The 20,124-nt window shown below is 40.2% G+C and overlaps 1 protein-coding gene across 5 annotated transcripts in view; it reads right to left on the bottom strand.

Moving 5' to 3' along the window:
* Positions 1–6,831: 6,831 nt before the first annotated feature.
* Positions 6,832–20,124, bottom strand: part of Pkib (cAMP-dependent protein kinase inhibitor beta) — a 76,025-nt gene continuing 62,732 nt past the window's right edge. For 3 of the 5 annotated variants that reach the window (XM_059272595.1, XM_059272593.1, XM_059272592.1), the window contains 2 exons: positions 16,118–16,294; positions 6,832–6,913 (listed from right to left, as the gene is read on the bottom strand). In XM_059272595.1, the coding sequence (XP_059128578.1) occupies positions 6,846–6,913; positions 16,118–16,294 (245 nt within the window). In that variant the 3' untranslated portion in view covers positions 6,832–6,845. Of the gene's footprint in view, positions 6,914–16,117; positions 16,295–20,124 lie in introns of those variants that run through there. The other 2 variants (XR_009380997.1, XR_009380996.1) reach the window with 1 other exon arrangement.

The following is a 20,124-nucleotide window of genomic DNA, read 5'->3' as shown; positions in this document are numbered from 1 at the left end:
CTTTTTAAAAAATAGACCAGGAATATTTGAACACTTGTTCAATGCTCTGAGAGCTTTCCCAGAACTGCCGAAGTCAAGTCCATGGAGTCTATGGAGTAGCAAGTCCTTCATTAATTTCTTACTCTATGAAGAACTGTTCCTTAAGGTTTCAGTGCCTGGGCCAACTGGTGCCTCAAATGCTCTGCACCACCCTAACTGCTACAAAGATGTGCACCTCCAAGGCACACTGTCATAGTGCAGATGGGGATAGCTCATGCACTCAGGATGCTCTACTTTTAAAATACTCATCGTCAGTGGTTGCTAGATTGCTTTTATGATTCCCCTGCTACAGTTTGCAGCTTAAATGACCCCTGAAGCGTTCATTCAATGTAGCCTTGGTACTACTCACAGAGATAGGAAATGGGGCCTATGACGGAAGGTCAGACCTTCGAAGTAGGGTTGTGAGCATGGCCAGGAGAAGAAGAGGCCACCTGACCACATGCTTCCATCATGACTTTACCCTTAAACCTCCAAAACTGTGAGCCCAAAACAAACCTTTTCATGTTTTCAGTTATCACAGGTATTTTGCCATAGTGGTCCAAATCTGCCTAACACACTTTCAGAATGTCACTGTGCTTTCTTCATCGTGAGAGTCCCTAGAACACACAAAGAGGGTGAAGCCTGGCTGTCGCATCCCTCTTCTTTCTCATCTAGACGCTCTCACCTTACCTCTTACAAGTATTATCATCCACCCAAGAACTACGATTTTCCATTTTGTTCACATCCTGAAAATTAATGATAAGTTAAATGATTATTGTGTTTGTCATATAAAATCTTCTCTGGAAGGAAAGGAAGAAAAAAAGGAAGAAGAAAGGAAGGAAGGAAGGAAGGAAGGAAGGAAGGAAGGAAGGACATAGGTTAATTTAAAATGTAGGAGCTAGTTAGTAATAAGCCTGAGCTACTGACAGAGCACTTATAATTAATATTGAGGCTCAGTGTGGTTATTGTGAAGTGGCTGCTGGGACACAGAGAACTCTGCCTACAGGAAGGAAGGAAGAAGGAAGAAAGAAAAAAAGAAAAAGAAAGACAAACAGCTCCTGTGTGATTCTCCCTGTATACAGCTTTTCATTTTTCCTAGGTGTTAGCATTCAGACCCACTTCTTGGGACCCTGGCCAATACGCAGATAATACCCTGGCCCACCTGCTCAGCATACTGACATCATCTTAAGTAAAGCTCACTTTAAGAGAAAACTCCTCCACCTCTCTATTTCCACAAGGTGTGTGCATCTTCTCTTTCTCTCCCCCTCCCTCCCTCCCCTTTCTTCTTCCCTCCCTTCTCCCCAATAAACTTTCCATGTGGATGCTTTGTCTGCATGGTGTGACTAACTTTCCATCACACCACGCCACAGTGGCCGCCTCGTTTACATGGCTGCATGGTGTGTCTTCCTCACCCACTGGCGCACCTTGGCCCAACCCGCCAAGGCCTCCCGGGTGCCCTAACACAACACTAGGTGTAGCATGAATCTTAAAAGGTCTTATTAATTAAATCAAACCTGAGCCAGGTATTGGGGTAAATGCTGGAAGGTCAGAGAACCAGAACAAGCCACAGCCACATCACCTTTCCAGTTCCTCAGCTGGTCTTATTTCCTCAGACTGGAAGCTTCTGTGTCCTCACCCAAAATGAATCTCAGCTGAACTGTGCTGCTAGAAGCCTGAAAGCTTAACCAGGCCAAATGCTTAACCAGGCCAAATGCTGCTAGTTTCTGGTCCTCGCGCCTTATATACCTTTCTGCTTTCTACCACCACTCCCTGGGATTAAAGCCTCGCTTTCTGGGATTAAAGGCCTGTGTCAGCATGCCTGGCCGTTTCCAATGTGGCCTTGAACTCACAGAGGTCCAGATGGATCTCTGCCTCTGGAGTGCTAGGATTAAAGGTGTGAGTGCCACCATTTTCTACCCTTTGTATCTAGTGGCTGTTCTGTCTCTGACCCCAGATAAGTTTACTAGGGTGCACAATATTTTGGGGAACACAATACCACCACAACTAGGATTCAGGCAAATTTAATAAGTCTCTTGATGGAACCAATGTGTGCAAGTGGCCTTTTGGTTTAAGGGAGGCAGTGCATGTCCAAGCTCTAAGAGTTGCCTTTGTGTGATTTCTCAAGGACACCCTCCAAATTAATTTTACTCCCTTGTAAGTGAGAATCAGGAGCAACTATTTTGTACTATCATTTTCTCAAAGCTTCAAAAGGCTCTAATATGTGCTTAGCAATCACCAGCGCCCCGGGAGCATGGCCACTCTCACTATTCCTACTGCTTTATACTCAATGAGAAGTTAGCTTCAGGATTCAAACAGGTGAGAAAAACTCCTGCTTGGCTTCAACCTTCTGTTTGAGCTGGTGTTCCTATCTTTGCATAGCAGCGGGTGTTTGATGATCTGAGAACAGGCATCAATAAGTGGGTAGACAGAAGGAATTCACTAATGAAGCAAGTCCAGTTTTGAAGCAAGTCCAGTTTTAGATAAGAAAATGCTGTGAAAGAAGTGGAAAGACTCAGGAGAAAGGGAATTTTTTTTTTTTTTTTTTTTTTTTCCGAGACAGGGTTTCTCTGCGTAGCTCTGCGCCTTTTCCTGGAACTCACTTGGTAGCCCAGGCTGGCCTCGAACTCACAGAGATCCGCCTGGTTCCGCCTCCCGAGTGCTGGGATTAAAGGCGTGCGCCACCACCGCCCGGCTTGGGAAATCTTGACATATAACACGGAAACAATCTACAGATCGGGCCCCCAAGCTGCGGCAAGCCTCTATGCTTTAGCAACTAGCAGTGTTTTTTGCTGTGTGTCTGGTACCAGGCTCAGAATTTTGCCAGTATTGGGTCCTTTCACCTTTATAACAATTCACTGGTTTACACATCGAAGAAATTGAAGCAGACAGCAATGAAATAATTAGCTGGAGTCATGAGAACAAACAGCAGAGCTGTGCTTGGAAGATACCAGGTACACAGACAGGAGACCGACTGGTAAGTGGCAGTTAGTTAGATCCCTACCCCTCCCTTGCCCTGCTCCTGCCCCTCAGCATCTTCTTTCTCTTCATACCCACTCTCTCCTAACCCCTTGTCCTCTCTCCTCTCTTCCTTCTCTCCCTCAGGCTCTTGTCTTTTTACCCCCTCCTTTCTCTCTTGGTTCCTTTTTCTTTCTCTCCACTCATTCTTCTCTCTTCTCCTCATCTTTCCCCTCCCTCCCTCCCTCCCTCCCTCCCTCCCTCCCTCCCTCCCTCCTTCCCTCCCACTTTTTGTCTTCTTTTTCCTTCTCTCTACTCTCTTCTCTTCTCTTTTCTCTCTGTCTCTTTTTCTGTGTCTTCACTCTTTCTCCCTCTTCTTCCCTTTCCTCCTTTTCTCCTTATTCTCCCTTCTGATCCTCTCTCTCCTCCTCCTCCTCCTCTCCTTCATTCCTCTCCAGTCATCCTCTCCTCTCGCCCTTTCCTATGCTCTCCCTTCCTCTCCCTTCTCCCATCATCCATCCAACATGTGCAGACCACTTAGAGCAAAGCCAAAGATACTGCATTATTTCCTTTCGCAGTAGGATGCTCATATTCTCGCTCATATTCTGATAAGAACCAAAGATCACAAAACTATCTCTGAGCACAGGACACAGAATACTTTTGCTCTCCTTTTTCTTTCTTTGCTGAGAGCTAAGTTTCTAGGCAGCTGCTTGATAGCTTTATTGTTCCATTTTAGCCTGGTTCTCTGACAGCATGAATTAAGATTTTCTAATAATTGACTCAAGCAAGCAGCTTATACAAAGACAATGTAAAAACAGGCTGGGGACCTTAATATACTACAACCACACAGCCAAGTGATTCCTTTTGAAAATGTCTGCTTTCTGAAACATAATATTCTTTACATTAAAAAAAAAAGCTGGTGAGAAAATTCAAATTTGTCTCTAAACAACTTCTGACCTCTAATTCTCCTTTGTCTTGGCTCCTTGGCAAAATAATAAACACATTCTCTTTCTCTAAAATATTCTTTGTCAACAAGTCTGACACCTTGTATAGGACAAAATACATTTGTGTGTGTGTGTGTGTGTGTGTGTGTGTGTGTGTGCTATGATAAATTATACTCTCGGAGATACACAATCCAGAATACTTGTCACTACTAGAAATAATGAGAAAAGACAGTTTCGGTGTAAATGAAAGAAAATGTCATTAAATAGCATGACCCAAGAGCTATGCTATTTATTTTCCTTCTTTATTTTCATAAAAAATTAAATATTCATCTAAATACTGACTCACAATTATTTTTTGGAGGCAACTATCATAAAACCCTAGTGTCAGAGACTCATCCTGAAACAGCAATGGTCACCAAGTGCCAGCCACTCATTAACATGACTGAATTTGCATTAATATGGTAATTATCCCAAACTGTCCATTTCCAATATAATCTATTCTCCCAACAGCATGAATTAGGGACATTTGTAAAACCAGAGTCAACTCACCAGTTTAGTTACCCATCTACCTCCTCACCAAAGAAGAAGACCAAGAGGAAGGGGGGAGGCACTGTGATGACAACAGCTAATATCCGTCCAAACACTTCTTCCAGGCATCATTCAAGTGTTTTACATATCCTTATCACTGCTTTCACCACTGTCTTAGTTTATTCCCACTGTTGTGGTAAAATACCCCAACAAAAGCAATTTAAGAAAAAAAAAGGGGGGTGGGGTTATTTTAGCTAACAATTCCAGGTTACAGTCCATCATTGAGAGGAAGACATAGCACCAGGAGCTCAAGATGGCCTGTCATGTCACGTCCACAGTCCAGAGCAGAGCAGACATGAATGCAGGCATACCCTGCAGATATTCTGCTTATCTTCTCAACTCTTCTAGAGTCTAGGACCCCAAACCAGGGAATGGTACCACCCACAGCAGGCTGGGTCTTCCCACATCAGTTAATGTTGTCAAGACAATGCCCCAAAGACATGCCCATAGGCTAAGCTAACCTAGGAAATTCCTCACAGCGACTCCTCTCCACTGTGACCCTGGGTTTGTCAAGTTCATGATCGAAACTGACCATCACACTCACTCTACAAAATGTAGACTATTATTGATGCCATCTCACAGAGGATAACATGGAAACATGCAGACATGCTCTTCATTGGTCAAGGTCACATAGCTAGAGTTGAAATTCAAACCCAGGGAGTTCATTCTCCAGTCTCTCAACTTCAGTAACATTGACAGTAAGGTTAGGCAGTTCTACTCTGGAGGCCTTTGTGAGGGATGAAGAGTGTTTACCTGTTGCTAGCAGCATCCCAGCTCTGCCCACTCCACTCCAGCAGCAGCTTCTGTGCCCGCCTCCTTTCCCCGGTGGTCTCTAGACTACGTCAAAGTCCACTGGGAGGCTGAATTCTAACCCCAGCCCATTTGGAAACAACGATTCTCTCTGTTTCTCATGCTGACCATTCAGTCTCACCTCATTAGACAACTTTCCTAAATACTTAGATGGCTATAATATACTTTATTGAACATTAATTTAATGCACACCTATACACTAATTTTGATTATTTTAGCTGGAAACAATGAAGCTCTTGGAAATCTGCCTTTAGTATATGTAATCATGAAGTTAAACTGGGTCGATACAGTCACAAGCAGGAGGTGATTTAAAGTACCAAGACTGTCACTGCTACTGTTTCAATAACATCACCACTTTTTACCCAGCACACTTCAGAAAATGAAATAAAGGAAAACTGTATCAGTAATGAATTTCTACTATAAAATTTTATTTAGTTAATGTAAACAGATGTAGTCTAAGTCAATAAACAATTAAAATGTAATTACCTGCATATATATATAAATATAAATATTTATAAATAAAATTATTCAAAAAAATTAAGATCCAAAATTATATTATTTTTCTAAACTATCTAACAGGTTAAAATTTGCTGGCACCTTGGTTTTGCTACTCTTCTTTTCTTTTTAAATCTATATTTAAACATATATTAAAAGCATGTATTTTGCTATTTTTACTTACAGTATTATGCAAATATTTAAGTGATTACTGCTATGTTAGCTACTTTAGGAAAAATATAAAAATTGAGGTCAGAATTCCTGATGAAATTACTTTAGCAACAATTTGCACACACACACAAAAGTCCAGAGAATAAGAAACAGTTCAGAGAAACTAGCACAGTATCTTATACAGTCCACATAAAACAAGATACACACATACACCAAGTTAAGGAATATAGTGGAATTTATTTATTACACATGTTTCATATAAGCAATTTGCCACAAATTTTACATTCTGTGGGTCCATATGAAAAATCACAGTATACACAGACTAGATGCAAAATACATCAGATGAAAGCATCCTAGAAATGTTTATGTTGTCACAACTCTTACACTATTTTCCAGAACACTCTTAACTTTTTGGGGAAAACATGGTATAATTTTGACAAAAAAAAAAACACAAACATTTTGTACGTTTGATATTTACTATTAATTCCATCTCACCAAAAAATATAATTTCCTACAAATTCTACAAAATATTAAATTACTAGATTTCTGTTTATGCACATCAAGAAAATTTTCTATCTCAGTAAGAACATAATTAAACATATCTGACTAAGTAAATCCCAAGATAGACAGTGGATTTTGTTGGTTATATAAACAGTGTGTTCTTCCTTGGGTGCAATTTGAAAGTAATACCTTTTTATAACCTATTTGTGTATCATGGTTGTGGTTTAAAAACAGAGTATCACAACAAAATGACTAAAACACACACATTACCATGGCTACTACCAGATCAAACACTTCAGGAATGCATACCCACTACGTCTCCCAATGTGAACAAAATCAACACCCTGGATAAATTCTAAGTGTTCATTTTTCTTCATTTAGGGGCTTTTTCAGTTGGTCTTGTGCTTTCTCTTCATTCTTCTTTTTAACATCTGCAAAAGAAAATAATTTCCCATTCATATGCAAAATATGTTGAAATAGGTTTTATATTTAGAGTGAAGGAGTTGTTTTTCCGCTTTGTCTACCCGAATAGTTTCCATCCTGACTAGGTTATATTTTGCCCTCCACACAGATATGAATCTGCACAAAGAGGACATATTTGAGTAGTTTCTACATTTTTCTCCTAGTCATCTTTCTTCCTGGTGTATAGTTACTACGTGCCAGGCACACTCTTAAGATGTCATTATACTATCTACAGGGTAGCAAACTACAGTAGAAGCAGGTTAAATGACTTGTGGAAAGTCACAGAGCTAGTGAAAGTCACAACTTGAACCTAGATCAAATGGCTACATGGGCCCTCAATCATTTACCTATTCTGGGACACACTTTCTATGTATTCTTTATATTTTCTATTTCCTTTGCTTCTTAGAGACAACCTTATATTCTGCCCTTCAGAAAAAGTGAAATCAATGCCATCTCCTTCCTCTTCCTGCAACTAAAAGTCAAAACTCTCCTGTCACTTGAGATTATTCTTTCTGCCCCTGTTCCCCTAATAATGGAAGGTATACTTCTCAGGAATGGCTCATAGTTTGTTATCACTCACTGGGAAATGAAAATGCAGCGACCACTAATAAAGACTTTGAGACAGGAAGAGGAGACATTGGCAACTACAACCCTCTGTGAGTGCAGGACCCCATTCACTGCCCTAGATGTACACCATTGCTGTTGGCCCTGATGATGCTCCTGATGCCAAAGTCTAATGCCCTCGTGGTTCCAACTCCTGACAGTTTCTTGACTCATCAAGAAACTAACTCCAGCCGGGCGGTGGTGGCGCACGCCTTTAATCCCAGCACTCGGGATGCAGAGGCAGGTGGATCTCTGAGAGTTTGAGGCCAGCCTGGTCTACAAAGCAAGTTCCAGGAAAGGCACAAAGCTACACAAAGAAACCCTGTCTCGAAAAACCAAAAAAAAAAAAAAAAAAAAAAAAAGAAACTAACTCCAGTGACAATTCTCTGCTCTTTATTTTATCAAGTTTCCCCTTTTCCTGCTTCTTCATTTCAAATCACTACCATCTTTAAACTCTCCTTCTCCTCCCCCACTCCTCTTTGTCCTCCTCCTTGAAACAGGATCTCCCCATGTAGACCAGGCTAGCCTCAAACTCACAGAGATTTATCTACCCTTGCCTTCCAAGAGATGTGATTAAAGACATGCAGTTCAGTTGCAATACTGTTCTTCCTTTCATCTCTTGAAACATTCTATATTTGACTGTCTTCATTTAAATAAAATTATTTAAGTTTCAATCATTTTCTCAAAAATTATCCTAACAAAACCATCTATAAAATCTTTGAAGGTAAGTCTGATAGGGTATATTTAGAACTTTTAATTTGTAAAATACCTGTTAACCAATCTTAGCTATATAATGAGTTTCAGGCCAGCCTGGGCTACAATGTGAGGCCTCCATTAAAAAGTAAAGGTATTTACTAAGCTAAGCACATGAAGTAATTCTCAAGTACCACCCAGTGAGTGATATGAAACGGGCAATAAACAAAACATATGAAGTGTGTGGTATGTGAGAAGTGAACAATAAATAGTCAGGAGGTTATTAAATCAGGAGTAGACAATAGAAACTGTTAAGATGTCTCCAGGCCCAGAGTTTATAAACTGGTACAGAATTGGCTGAAAATAAACACCCGCAAAGGAGGCATTTTAGTAAAGACCTGCAAAGGCGAGGTAGCATGCTGTTCATATCACATGGAGAAAAGAATCCTAAATGAGACAATAGTAAAGTCAAAGGCAGCAAGATGAAATGGACAATGGAAAGAAAAGAAGAAGCATGGCATGGAATCCAAGAAGCACCAAGACTATATATATGTAGTGGGTGGAAAAAATGGCAGATTTCTGGGCCAGTGTTGAAAGTGTAGCTAACAGTGTTCTCTAAAGGATGAGATGCAAAATGTGCAAAATAGAAGGGGGATGAGGATGAGGCTAACATTTTTGGTTTCAGCAACTGAAGCTGAGAAATAGCTAACCGTCGAGATTGGAAGGACACAAGGGAGAGCAGGTTTCAGAAGGAAGATCCAAAGTTTCCTCTTATGCTCATAAACTTGATATTGCCATTGGGTGGATACCCTAGCGATGATGTCAGCTGACAGTTCTTTCTATGAGAGCAAACTCTAAGGATCTCCAGACTGAGATCCATAACAGCTAATTGTCATGTCAACTTGAGTGGATTTAGAATGACCTGGGAGACACACCTCTAAACACATGTGTGGGGGCAGTTCCGAAGAGGCTAGACTCAGTGAGTGAGACCCTGAATATGGGCAGTGCCATTACATAGGATCCCAAACAGAATAAAAAAGTGAACCAGAAAAGCTAGCTGAGCATCAGTATTCATTTCTTTCTGATTCCTAACTGCAAAGACAATGGAACAGCCTCCCCACAGTCCTTTCTGTCTTCCTGCTGTGACAAAACTATACATCCTTTCAACACTGAGCCAAAGTGAACCCTTCCTCTTTAGTTTGATCTTCTCAGGCATTTGGCCATAGCAATAAGAGACTTCAGAATACGGAACTGCAGTGTTAAACCGGGTTGTATGTTTCATAGGCCTTTACAACCAGCTTTTGGGAGGAAGAGTTTTGAACTCCAGGCTAGGGAAAAGCCTTAAAATGTTAAAAAGAAGTGCTTAACAGGATATTCTGGTGGGGATGTGGAAGACCAGAATAGTAAGACAAGTGAATACAGGAGGTGTGGCTTATGAGGTGTCAGAGAGGAAGCAAGGATGCTATCAAGAATTAGACTAGAAGTCATTATCTAATGCTCTAGTGAAGTCTCTGCTGATGTCCCGAGAGCTTGAGTGAGACTGAACTGCAAAGTAATTGACTACCATGTTTAGAGGAGGAAATGTCAAGATAGCAAGCATTGAGGCTGTCATGGCTACTGCTTCTTGTTCTTTTGCTTGCTTACAGTGAGAGCGAGCTGCCACTGGAGCAGAAAGAAGCAAACGTTTACAGCTTGACAAAGAAGGGGAAACATTTAAAGCTGCAGGTCAGCCAAGTGTGGAGAAAGCAGCTGTAACTGTTAAAGAGATTGGGGGATAGATGGGAAAACTCTTATTTTGTACTGGGTAGGAGGAAAGATGCCAGAGGGCAATGCCTTAGTCATTCAAGCCTCAGGTTTGTAAAAATGCAAATTCTTTTGAGTAGGGTGGTACTCAAATGTGAAGCCTATGAAGAGGTTCTTTGCTAAAAATTATTCATCAAAGGAAGAGTTTCCCCAGGCTCAGCTACCTAGTTCCACAAAGACCTTATACAGTTGCTCTATAACAGTGGTTCTCAACCTTCCTAATGCTGCAACCCTGTAATACAATTCCTTATGTTGTGAATTAGGGCTATGGTTACAATTTAAAACTTACATGTTTGGGTGTCAAGTTGATAAAGGGTAGACATGTAATGGTTAATATTCATTATCAACTTGGCTAGATTTAGAATCACCCAGGAGGTATCCTAGCGGGTGTACCTGTGAGGACATTTTGAGATGGTTTTAAGTGAGATGGGAAAGCCCAATCTGAATGTAGGCAGCACCATCCAGTCAGCTAGAGGCCTGCTAAATGAAAAGGGGGAAAAAGAGAAAGAGAGCTGAGAACCGGCATTCATCTCTCTACTTCTTTACAATAGATACAATTTGACCAGGTACTTCACACTCTTATCATGACACATCCCCCCCATGATAAGAATTACCATCCTAAACTGTGAGTGAAATTAAACCCTTCCGTGATAGCATACATGAATGATCCTAAAAATTCTATTAGGAAACTCCTATAGCTGACAAACACTTTCAGCTAAGTAGCTAAATACACAATTAAATTACAAAAATCAGTAGCCATCCTATATACAAATGACAAATGGACTGAGAATAAAGTCAGGTAAACAATATCTTTCATAATAGATTCAAATAATATAAATTATCTTGGGGTAATTCTAACCAACTAAGTGAAAGACTTGAATGATAAATACTTTAAGACATTGAAGAAAGAAACTGAAAAAGATAACAAAAGATAGAAAAATCTCCCATGCATATGGATCAGTAGGATTAACATAGTAAAAATGGTCATCCTACCAGAAGCAATCTACATATTGAGTCAAAATCTCAACACAATACTTCACAAATCTTAAATGGAAAATTTTCAGCTCTATATGGAAACACAAAGAACCCAGGATCACTAAAACAGTTCTGACAAATAAAAGAACTGCTGGAGGTACCATAAACCCCAACCTCAAATTGTACTACAGAGGTAAAGTAATAAAAAAAAAAGAAGAATGGTATTGGCATAAAACAGTCACACTGATCAATGGAATCAAAATGAAGAGCTAAACATAAATCCAAATAACTATAGACACATAATTTTTGATAAGGCAGAAATACATACTGTAGAAAAGACAACATCTTCAAAAAATGATGCCAGTCAAACTTCACGGCTGTATGTAGAAAAATTCAAATAGATCCATACCTATAACCTTACATCAAACTCAATTCCAAATGGATCAAAATCCTCAGGCACTAAGAAAATCAATTAATAAATGGGATGACCTTATAAAACTGAGAAGCTTCTGTACAGCAAAGGATACCATCATTTGGACAGAGCATACAGAATGAAAAAGAGTTTTACCAACTACACATCTGATAAAGGACTAATATCCAAAATAAATAACGAACTCAAAAAACAAGATATCAAAAAACAAATAACCCAGTTAAAAATGGAGCACAGATCTAAACAGAGAATATTCAAAAGAGCAAACTCAAATGGCTGAGAAACACTTAAAAAAATTCAACATCCTTAATCATCAAAGAAGTGCAAATCAAAACTACTTTGAGGTTTCATCTTATACCTATCAAAATGGCTAAGATCAATAAAACAAGTGATAGCTCATGCTGGTGATGAGGATTTGGAGTAAAGGGAACACTCATCCATTGCTGGTGGTATTACAAATTCATACCACCACTATGGAAAACAGGAAGATGGGAATCAATCTACCTCAAGATCAAGGTATGTCACTCTTGGACATGTACTCAATGGATTCTTTATCCTCCCACAGAGACACTTGCTCAACCATATTCATTGCTGCTCTATTCATAATAATTGGAAATAACATAGATGTACCTCTACAAATACATGGACAAAGAAAATGTGATATATTTACACAATGGAATATTACTCAGACATTCAAAAAACGAAATCATAAATTTGTAAGTAAGTGGGTGGAACTTAGAATAAATCATCCTGAATTGAGGTAATTCAGACCCCAAAAAAGAAAAATTTGGTATGTATTCACTTACATGTAGCTGTTAAGTCAACAATAAGCAAGCTACAACCCTTATAACTAACAGAGGTTAGGTATAGAATAAGGGACTAGCAGGGAGGATTAGGTCACCCTAGGAAGGAGAAATAGAATAGACAACTATGGATGGATATCTGAGATTAGAACAAGAGGAACAAATGGGGCAGGGGAGTGAGGGAGGAAATATGGATAAAGACAGCTAAAATTAATGACCGTTTGAAGGGTTATATGAAACCTAATAGAGTAGAAGTACTAAAACATATATATGAAGGCAATCTAAATTAAACAGCCAAATAATGGGGGAGACCCAACTAGCTATCTCTTGTTACCAAATGAAGCTTCCAGTCCCAGAATTAGGTTACATCTGATTGAGCTTTTGGTCAGAAAGATCCCATGGAAACCCCCCAAGCAACCTAGGCTGTTAGTGAGGCTATAGGTTACTCTCCACAAACTGATGGCAGGGCCCCATTGCTTAAGACAACACCTAAGCAACTCATCGAACATGGAGATATCAAGCTGGTGCCTACATAACGCCTTTACCCCTTCATCCCAGCATCTTTGTACAGGAAGCTACTTTGCACACTACCAAAAGACAAACATAAACACCAACCTAGCCACAAACCCTCTGATCTACAATAGTGTCTTGCCTGCAAGATATGCTAGTGCAATGGTGGCACAAAGACTCTGGAGTAACCAATCAATGTCTGATTTGGCTGAAGGCCCATTCCATGAGATGGAACCATATCTGACAATGCTTGGGTGATATAGAACCTGAGACTAGATAGCCCAGGGACCTAGGATAAAACTAAATACTATTGTCCTAAAAAAAATGTAGCAATAAGATGATTCCTAATGATGTTCTGCTAGACTCAGAGATCAGGGCCTTGCTCAGCCATAATCAGAGAAGCTTTCTCCTGTAGCAGATGAGAACAAATACGGAGACCCCACAGCCAGACATTCAGAGAGTAAGAGACCTTGGAACATTCAGTCCTAAATAGATGCATCCATCAAATCCCTCCCTTCAGGGATCTGGGAATCCTGCAAAAAAAAAAAAAAAGGGAGACAGGAAGAGTGTAAGAGCCAAAGGGGATGTAGGACACAAAGAAAACAAGCTCTCCAAAGTCAACAGGATAGATGCAGCACATATGAATTCACAGAGACTGAGGTAACATGCAGAGAACCTGCATGGGTCTGCACTAGTTGGCGTCCTTGCGCTGTTAGGACAAGTGGCCCTATGCCCCCATCTTTAAGGCAGAAGCAATTTCCAAATGATAACCACTTGCAAATGAAAATTTAGTTTACTCCAAGGGAGTCTCACTGGGGAAATAAACCTTTCAATTGTAGGGTGTATGCCCAGCAGCAGATGGCCAACAGAAAATGAACTCAAAGTTATCTTTGGAGGTTCCTTGTCCCATAATGTCATGTCAGAACTTTTCCTTATTTTTTAATTCTTTTCCTTTTTTCCTTTACACACACACACACACACACACACACACACACACACACACACACACATTTTTCCTCCTCTCTTTTAACCCTGCAGGTCTTTTGCATATGTATTGTGGTTTCCAGTTTAGTGTTTTTAAGAAATTCCTGAGTGTGTGAATGAGTGGGTCTATGCTTCTTTATAGGTTTCTAGTGCCTTTTGTTGGGCTCTTTTCCTTCTTTTTGTTTTGTCCTATTCCAACATGCTTTTGCTTTATTATATCTTATTTTATTACTATCCCTTAGAAGCCTGTTTGTTTTCTAATGAAAGAAATGAGGTGGATCTGAATGGGAGGGGACATGGGGAGGAACCAGGAGATGTAGAGGGAGAGAAAACTGTAATCAAGATACATCATGTGAGAAAAAAAATCCTATTTTCAATAAAAGTAAAAAATCTTCCTTAATATGGTTTTGTCAGTTAGTTGGTCATTACAACAAGAAAAGTAATATAAAATCTAAATCTATGTTTCAGAAGGATAGAAACTATACAATGAAATCAGATAGCATTAGAAGCAAAGAAACATTGACCAAGTTGTCAAAAGACTGTACTTCATACTTTCTATCCCATCAAGTGATTGAGGATATGAACAAAGAGAAAGCCAAAGTGAAAAAGTCAATGAGGAAAAAAGAAAACCATGAGAGCAAAGTCTCCAGTGAATCAAAGGAAGAGACCTATTTGAGAGAAGATGTAGTAATCAATCATGGTAGCATTTTACAGGGTCATGCTAGAAAAGGCCTGAGAAGGGACCAACAACTATAGCCATGACAACACCATAGATTGGTGAGATGGGATGAAGTCTCACCAGGACTAGAGGAAAAGGGGGCGGGGAATTAGTAGTCAGAAGAGCAACGCATTGTCATGATACTTTTCTATGAAACAGAGATAGAGAAGTAGATCAGAGCTGCAAGAAAATTTAGGGCCTTAGCAGTCATAGTCTCAAATTTCACAAGATCTGGCCCTTGCTTATGGGTCCATAGTTCTCTTCTTGTCTCTTCTTTTTACTCTTCTCTCACCTTCAACCCACAGTGGCCAGCCTTTATATCTAGACTACATCAGTCTGCTTTACCCCAAGGATGTTTATATTTCATTCTTAATTATGAATTCTCCTACACCCCATCTTATAGCTGGATTACTTTTGTATGTAGAGAAGAGTTGCTGAGTTTTTATTGATTCTTAAGAATTCTAAAAATTGCGGGTTTCTTTGAGGACTTCAGTCATGAGCATTGCATCTATATTACTCCTTTCTCCAATTCCTTCCTTCCTCATGCAAATTCATAACTTCTTTTTTACTTATTGTTGCATGCATATACACACATATGCACACTTCTATACATAACTTACTGAGTCTTTTTACCTCTTCCTATATGTGCACATGTTCAATGCTGACCACTAGGGATTGGACAACTCATGTAGGAATAGGTTTGTCTCTGCAGGTAACCAATTCTCTCTTAGTAGGCACTGACCTCCTGAAGCTCTTCATTTAGTGTGGGACCATGTGGAATTTCCCCTGTCTGCATGGTGTATCAACTGGTCTCATCCTTATGCTAGTTTTCTTTGAGACAGAGTCTTACACTGCAGCCCAGGCTGTCCTGGGACTCACTGTGTATCCTAGGACATCATCAATCTCATAACAGTCGTCTTGCCTCAGCCTCATGAGATTCTGATTTCAGTGATGACTTCTCTGATTTCTATTCTAATATAGTCAACCACGAACTCTCCACAAGGCACCCTATCTTGGTTTTCTGATAAAGCATATCATTGTTAGCCTATATATTATTCCTTTAAAATCCAATACTCCTGTTGGACTGGAAGATTTGAGGCAGCAGGAGGTCACATCTGCCCTACTTACCACTGGGTTCCCTAGTATTCAGCAAGCATAAAGTTGAATGGTAGATGAAATAGCAATGATAGAAGCTATCAGGACAAGACATTTTGTGACTGAAACATCATCTTCCATCACCTCTTCTTGATATGTGAGAAGGCTCGTTGTCTTTTTTAGGATTCTCAGACAGAAAGTGGTAAATTAAGACAGATAATGAACTAGTCATGAGCCACAATACTCAGCTCCAGTGCAATGGTTAATATTTATGGTTACTTTTAATTAATTTTGTAGTGGAACTTGAAACTAGAATTCTAGCACATGACCCCACACATCCAACAGACACAACAGCAGTTTCTATGTTCATCCCTAGGACATCAAGATGAAATTACCTAGTTTCAGAAGGGCATAAAAATCTGCTTAGCCTTAAAACCTGAGAGCTTTTAGGCAAGAAGAAAAGAGAGCACTTAGAACTAGTTTAAAAGGCTGCTCCAAAGGAAAAGATTAAAAGGAGAGACACGCCATGGGTTTTATTTCAGAGGATTAGGCGTGTTACCTTCCTTCATGGACAATGCCTCCAGCTTCAGTGGAAGATCAGAGGATCCACCTGTGGCTGCTGGACTCTGGATGTCAGGTAAGGCATTGCGGCGGCCTGCCCTTGCTGAAGCTGCAAAGCTGCTGATCACAGATTCCACATCAGTCATCTCCGACGAATCTGTCCTCGTCACAGCATCTGTAGATAGAATGTGCACGTAAGAAAATGAGCCCGTTCAGAGGTAAAGGGTCACCCCAGAGCCCGAGGGCTAGATCAAAATCACTACAGGTTTGAAGACCTGTCTCGGGTGGCGGCACACTTACAGCATTTGTGCCTTGGCTCTAGGGTGCCCACGTGAACATTTGCTGAATAGGGCAGGAAGTACTTCTGTGAGCCAGATTGCTATAAATAACCCTGGAGCCCAAAGCACCTCTTGAACGCTTGAGGGTGTAGTAGGCCTGGACTTTTGTTCTGCTTTTGAATCAGCCAAGCCAGGGCTTAGAAGCCAGTGAAAACGGATTGGTATGGCCACTCCCAGAGTATTTGTTTGTGGTGCTTGTTTAGGCTGAAACCAAATCACTGTAATTGTGGGGAATAAACAAAGCATATTTCCCTTACTCTTCAGAAATAAATTCCACTTTATATCAAAGGCTCCCCCCCCCCGCCCCCGACGGTTGTAACTTCATTTGTTCTGATTCAGATAAAGTTTTTAATAGACTCTTGCTTATGCTAGCCACTGTTTTCCTTGCCTTGGAGGAGGCAAAGTCATCACTAGCATCATCCCCATCGTCCTTTCACCTCCTAGTAATGACCTTTCTCTCACAATTCCTAAGAAATCATCCATTGTACGGGAGGTAGCAGTTATTACATCTTATAAAAAATCATTCCTTGTACAGGAGGTAGCGGTTATTACATATTATAAAAAATCTAAACTGACCGTCTTTCACATTTTTTTTTTCTTATAAAGTTTTCCTAGGAATTGATGTTGCACTGTAACTTGGAAGCTGTGGCGGCAGAAGGGGGCATTTGCTGAGTAGGTATTATGCGTCAGGTTCCAGCAAGGCCTTGAGATGCTGAGGTATTGTATAAATGTGTGTCCATCTGCAGGCTGTATATACTCAGAGGGACAACAGAAGGTATAAGTTTTCTGGAAGATTTCCTCAGAACAAAATGTGTCCAGTGTCCCCCAAAGGATGGAATTAATCCTTTTTTGGTATTTATGACAGTAAACTCTGGCCTGAGGAAAGCAAGCCAACCTTCTCATAGTAATTGAAGGGTCGTTCTCCTTGGACAATCAACTTTCACTCAGAAAATGCTAATAAGCAAAAAGGCGCATGCAGACACAATGTGCCTGGTATTAGGAACACAGCGCTTGTTGTCCATCACATACAAGAATTCATGTGGTGCCCGTGTGTCCCTCAGGAGTGTGGTGGCAGTCTGAAAGTGCCCCTAAAAGAGGCCTTCGAAAGCTGTGCTAGTTAATCTCCTTTTACAAGTGTCCTACGAGGCTCGCAGACACAATCTGGGAATTAGACTTTCAGTGTCGGATATAAATTCCCCAAGTGTCTGGCATTGACAGCTGGGAGGAGTATCATGAACACTGGACTCTTAGTTCAAAAGGATCCACTTGATTACAGACTTGCAAGGGGGCAGTGGTCAGTTCATTTAAATTTATAAGTCACAGTTTCCCTTCTGCATATCAGACATAACCATCAGCCTGTCTGATTCGCAGGACTCTCCTTGTGGACAAGTGGTGAGATACGGGGAAAACATCTCTCTGTGTCCGTAAAACCATTGATGGGTGACTGCTTGCATCATTGTCCATCTCTCACTGAGTCTTATTTTACCACCCTCCTGTGTACTCTCTTTAATCCTAGCAAGAAGATCCTGCTAGAGATCTCTTGAATTTTCTAACAGAGAGACCAGCATTTCTTCACTAATATTAATAACAGATATTCTGTGTCTACCACCTCACTTAACCTCCCTATAATTCTATTAGGTAATGGGGATATGGTCCTCATTTTATAGATGTAGCCACTGGGGCTGAGAGCTTCAGCGAGTGACTTAAAGTTGCATGACCACTAATCTAACATTGGAGAGAAGCTTAGTCTCGTTAACCCTGAGATCAAAATCACATGGATTATTAAGAGAAATTCTAGCCAGGCGGTGTTGGTGCATGCCTTTAATCCCAGTACTCAGGAGACAGAGCCAGGTGGATCTCTGTGAGTTCGAGGCCAGCCTGGTCTACAGAGTGAAATCCAGGACAAGAACCAAAACTGCACAGAGAAACCCTGTCTCTAAAAAACAAACAAAAAAGAGAAATTCTAAAGTCCCAGTGATGTATGCAGCTAACTGTACATATACCTCCTTTAGATTCTGTTCTTCATTAATGTTGAACAGGGAATTCTGCCTGTTCAAAAATTTCCCTCCGAACCCCCCCCCACTGTGTGTGTGTGTGTGTGTGTGTGTGTGTGTGTGTGTGTGTGTGTGTAAGAGAAATAGTGAGATACATACACAAGAATTCTTTATCTTAAATATTTGATAGCTTGTGAGACTCCCTACCCATGATAAATTTATTTCAGTTAAGGTGTCTTCTCTAAAGCTTGTGAAGAATTGAGTGATACCATCTTGAAACAGAGTTGGTTCTTGGGTCCTGACTCTATCTCCAGTCAGTTATCATTGTCTCAGACATAATGGCCATAATCAAACGCTTATCTACAAAAATCATCTCTCCATGTAACTGCAAACACACCAAGGTTGGCTTCATGGACCAGACTCAAGATTTCTTGCTTGGTGGTCCATATAGCCTTAAAGTTGAAGATAACAACAGAAATAAAAATATTAAGATACAAGGTGAGAAAAGTCAAAAGATGTTTTTTCTATCTTCTATCAAAAGAGAAATTCTAACTCTGTTTACATTTGTACATTGTATATAAATCTCAATGTTATTATTAAAAAAGTTTCTAAAAGGTGATTACAGCCTGTGGGAGCAGAATTCTGGGCCCTGAGTTAAGTTCTTTGCTATTTGGGAAGTTGTTCCTTTTGTCTTCACATTATTATACCATGCAGAAATTTTCTAAACAAAAACATCACAAAACTATCTGAAAGTGTGTCAGCTACATTCAGTAACAAGAATCTTAAGATGAGGTCAGAACTGGCCAACCAGGGAGAGCCAGGAGCCAGGCTGCCTTCTTTTGGGGCTCTGCTCTGCTGTTTCTCAGTTTACATTTGCATCAAGCCCCTCTCGGAGCCTGGGGTGAGGCTAACCAAGATATCCACCATTGACAGACAAAACAGCTCATCATCTCTGCCCACAGAGCTTTGAGAAGACGGGCGTTCTACCCTGAAAAGCTGTCTATTTTCTGACCCAATATATTTGGTTTACAGAGAATTTTCAGGGCCTCTTAGTTCTGGCCTCTTGATTCAGTATTGGGTTCTTTGGATTCTCTGGCAATAGACTCCCTGTAGCATTGGACAAAACTGGAAAGTCTATCAGGAAAATAATGTGAATTAACCATGGACATCATGCTATGAAGCTGATACTACCAGGTTAAGTAGAAAGTGTCAGATCTACTGACAGAAGCATGTCCACAGAACATTTTGAAATGTTAAAGTAATATGTGTTGTGGGAACAAAAAGAGGGGAAAAATGAATATAACATCATCTCAATTTTGTACAAAGAAAAAAAGACCCACTTGGGAACTATAGATAGAACAAGGACCATATTAACCAGTTTTTAGTTCCTTCAACACATTTTAAAGTGTAATAATGAACATATATTACTTTTACAGTGCAGAAAGATTGAAGAAAGACAAATTATGAGTCATCGGATAATTCCAGTACAGAAAGGCTCTAGCAATAATATTTGGAGCCTATAAATAAACAGCAAATCATAGTGAGTGCTCCTCCCTTCCCTAAATGTTCATTTTATTTCTCTTTGTTTTACTAGACAGTAGTGCTTTTTAGATTTTTGTAAGGGATGGAATATGTAGAAAGAAGACAACTGCTCTCTTTTAATGCTCTGTGAC

The sequence above is a fragment of the Peromyscus eremicus genome, chromosome 8b, assembly GCF_949786415.1.
Source record: "Peromyscus eremicus chromosome 8b, PerEre_H2_v1, whole genome shotgun sequence".
Lineage (NCBI taxonomy): Eukaryota > Metazoa > Chordata > Mammalia > Rodentia > Cricetidae > Peromyscus > Peromyscus eremicus.
Note: the sequence above shows the minus strand (reverse complement) of the source record. Positions and strands in the feature narration are given on the sequence as shown.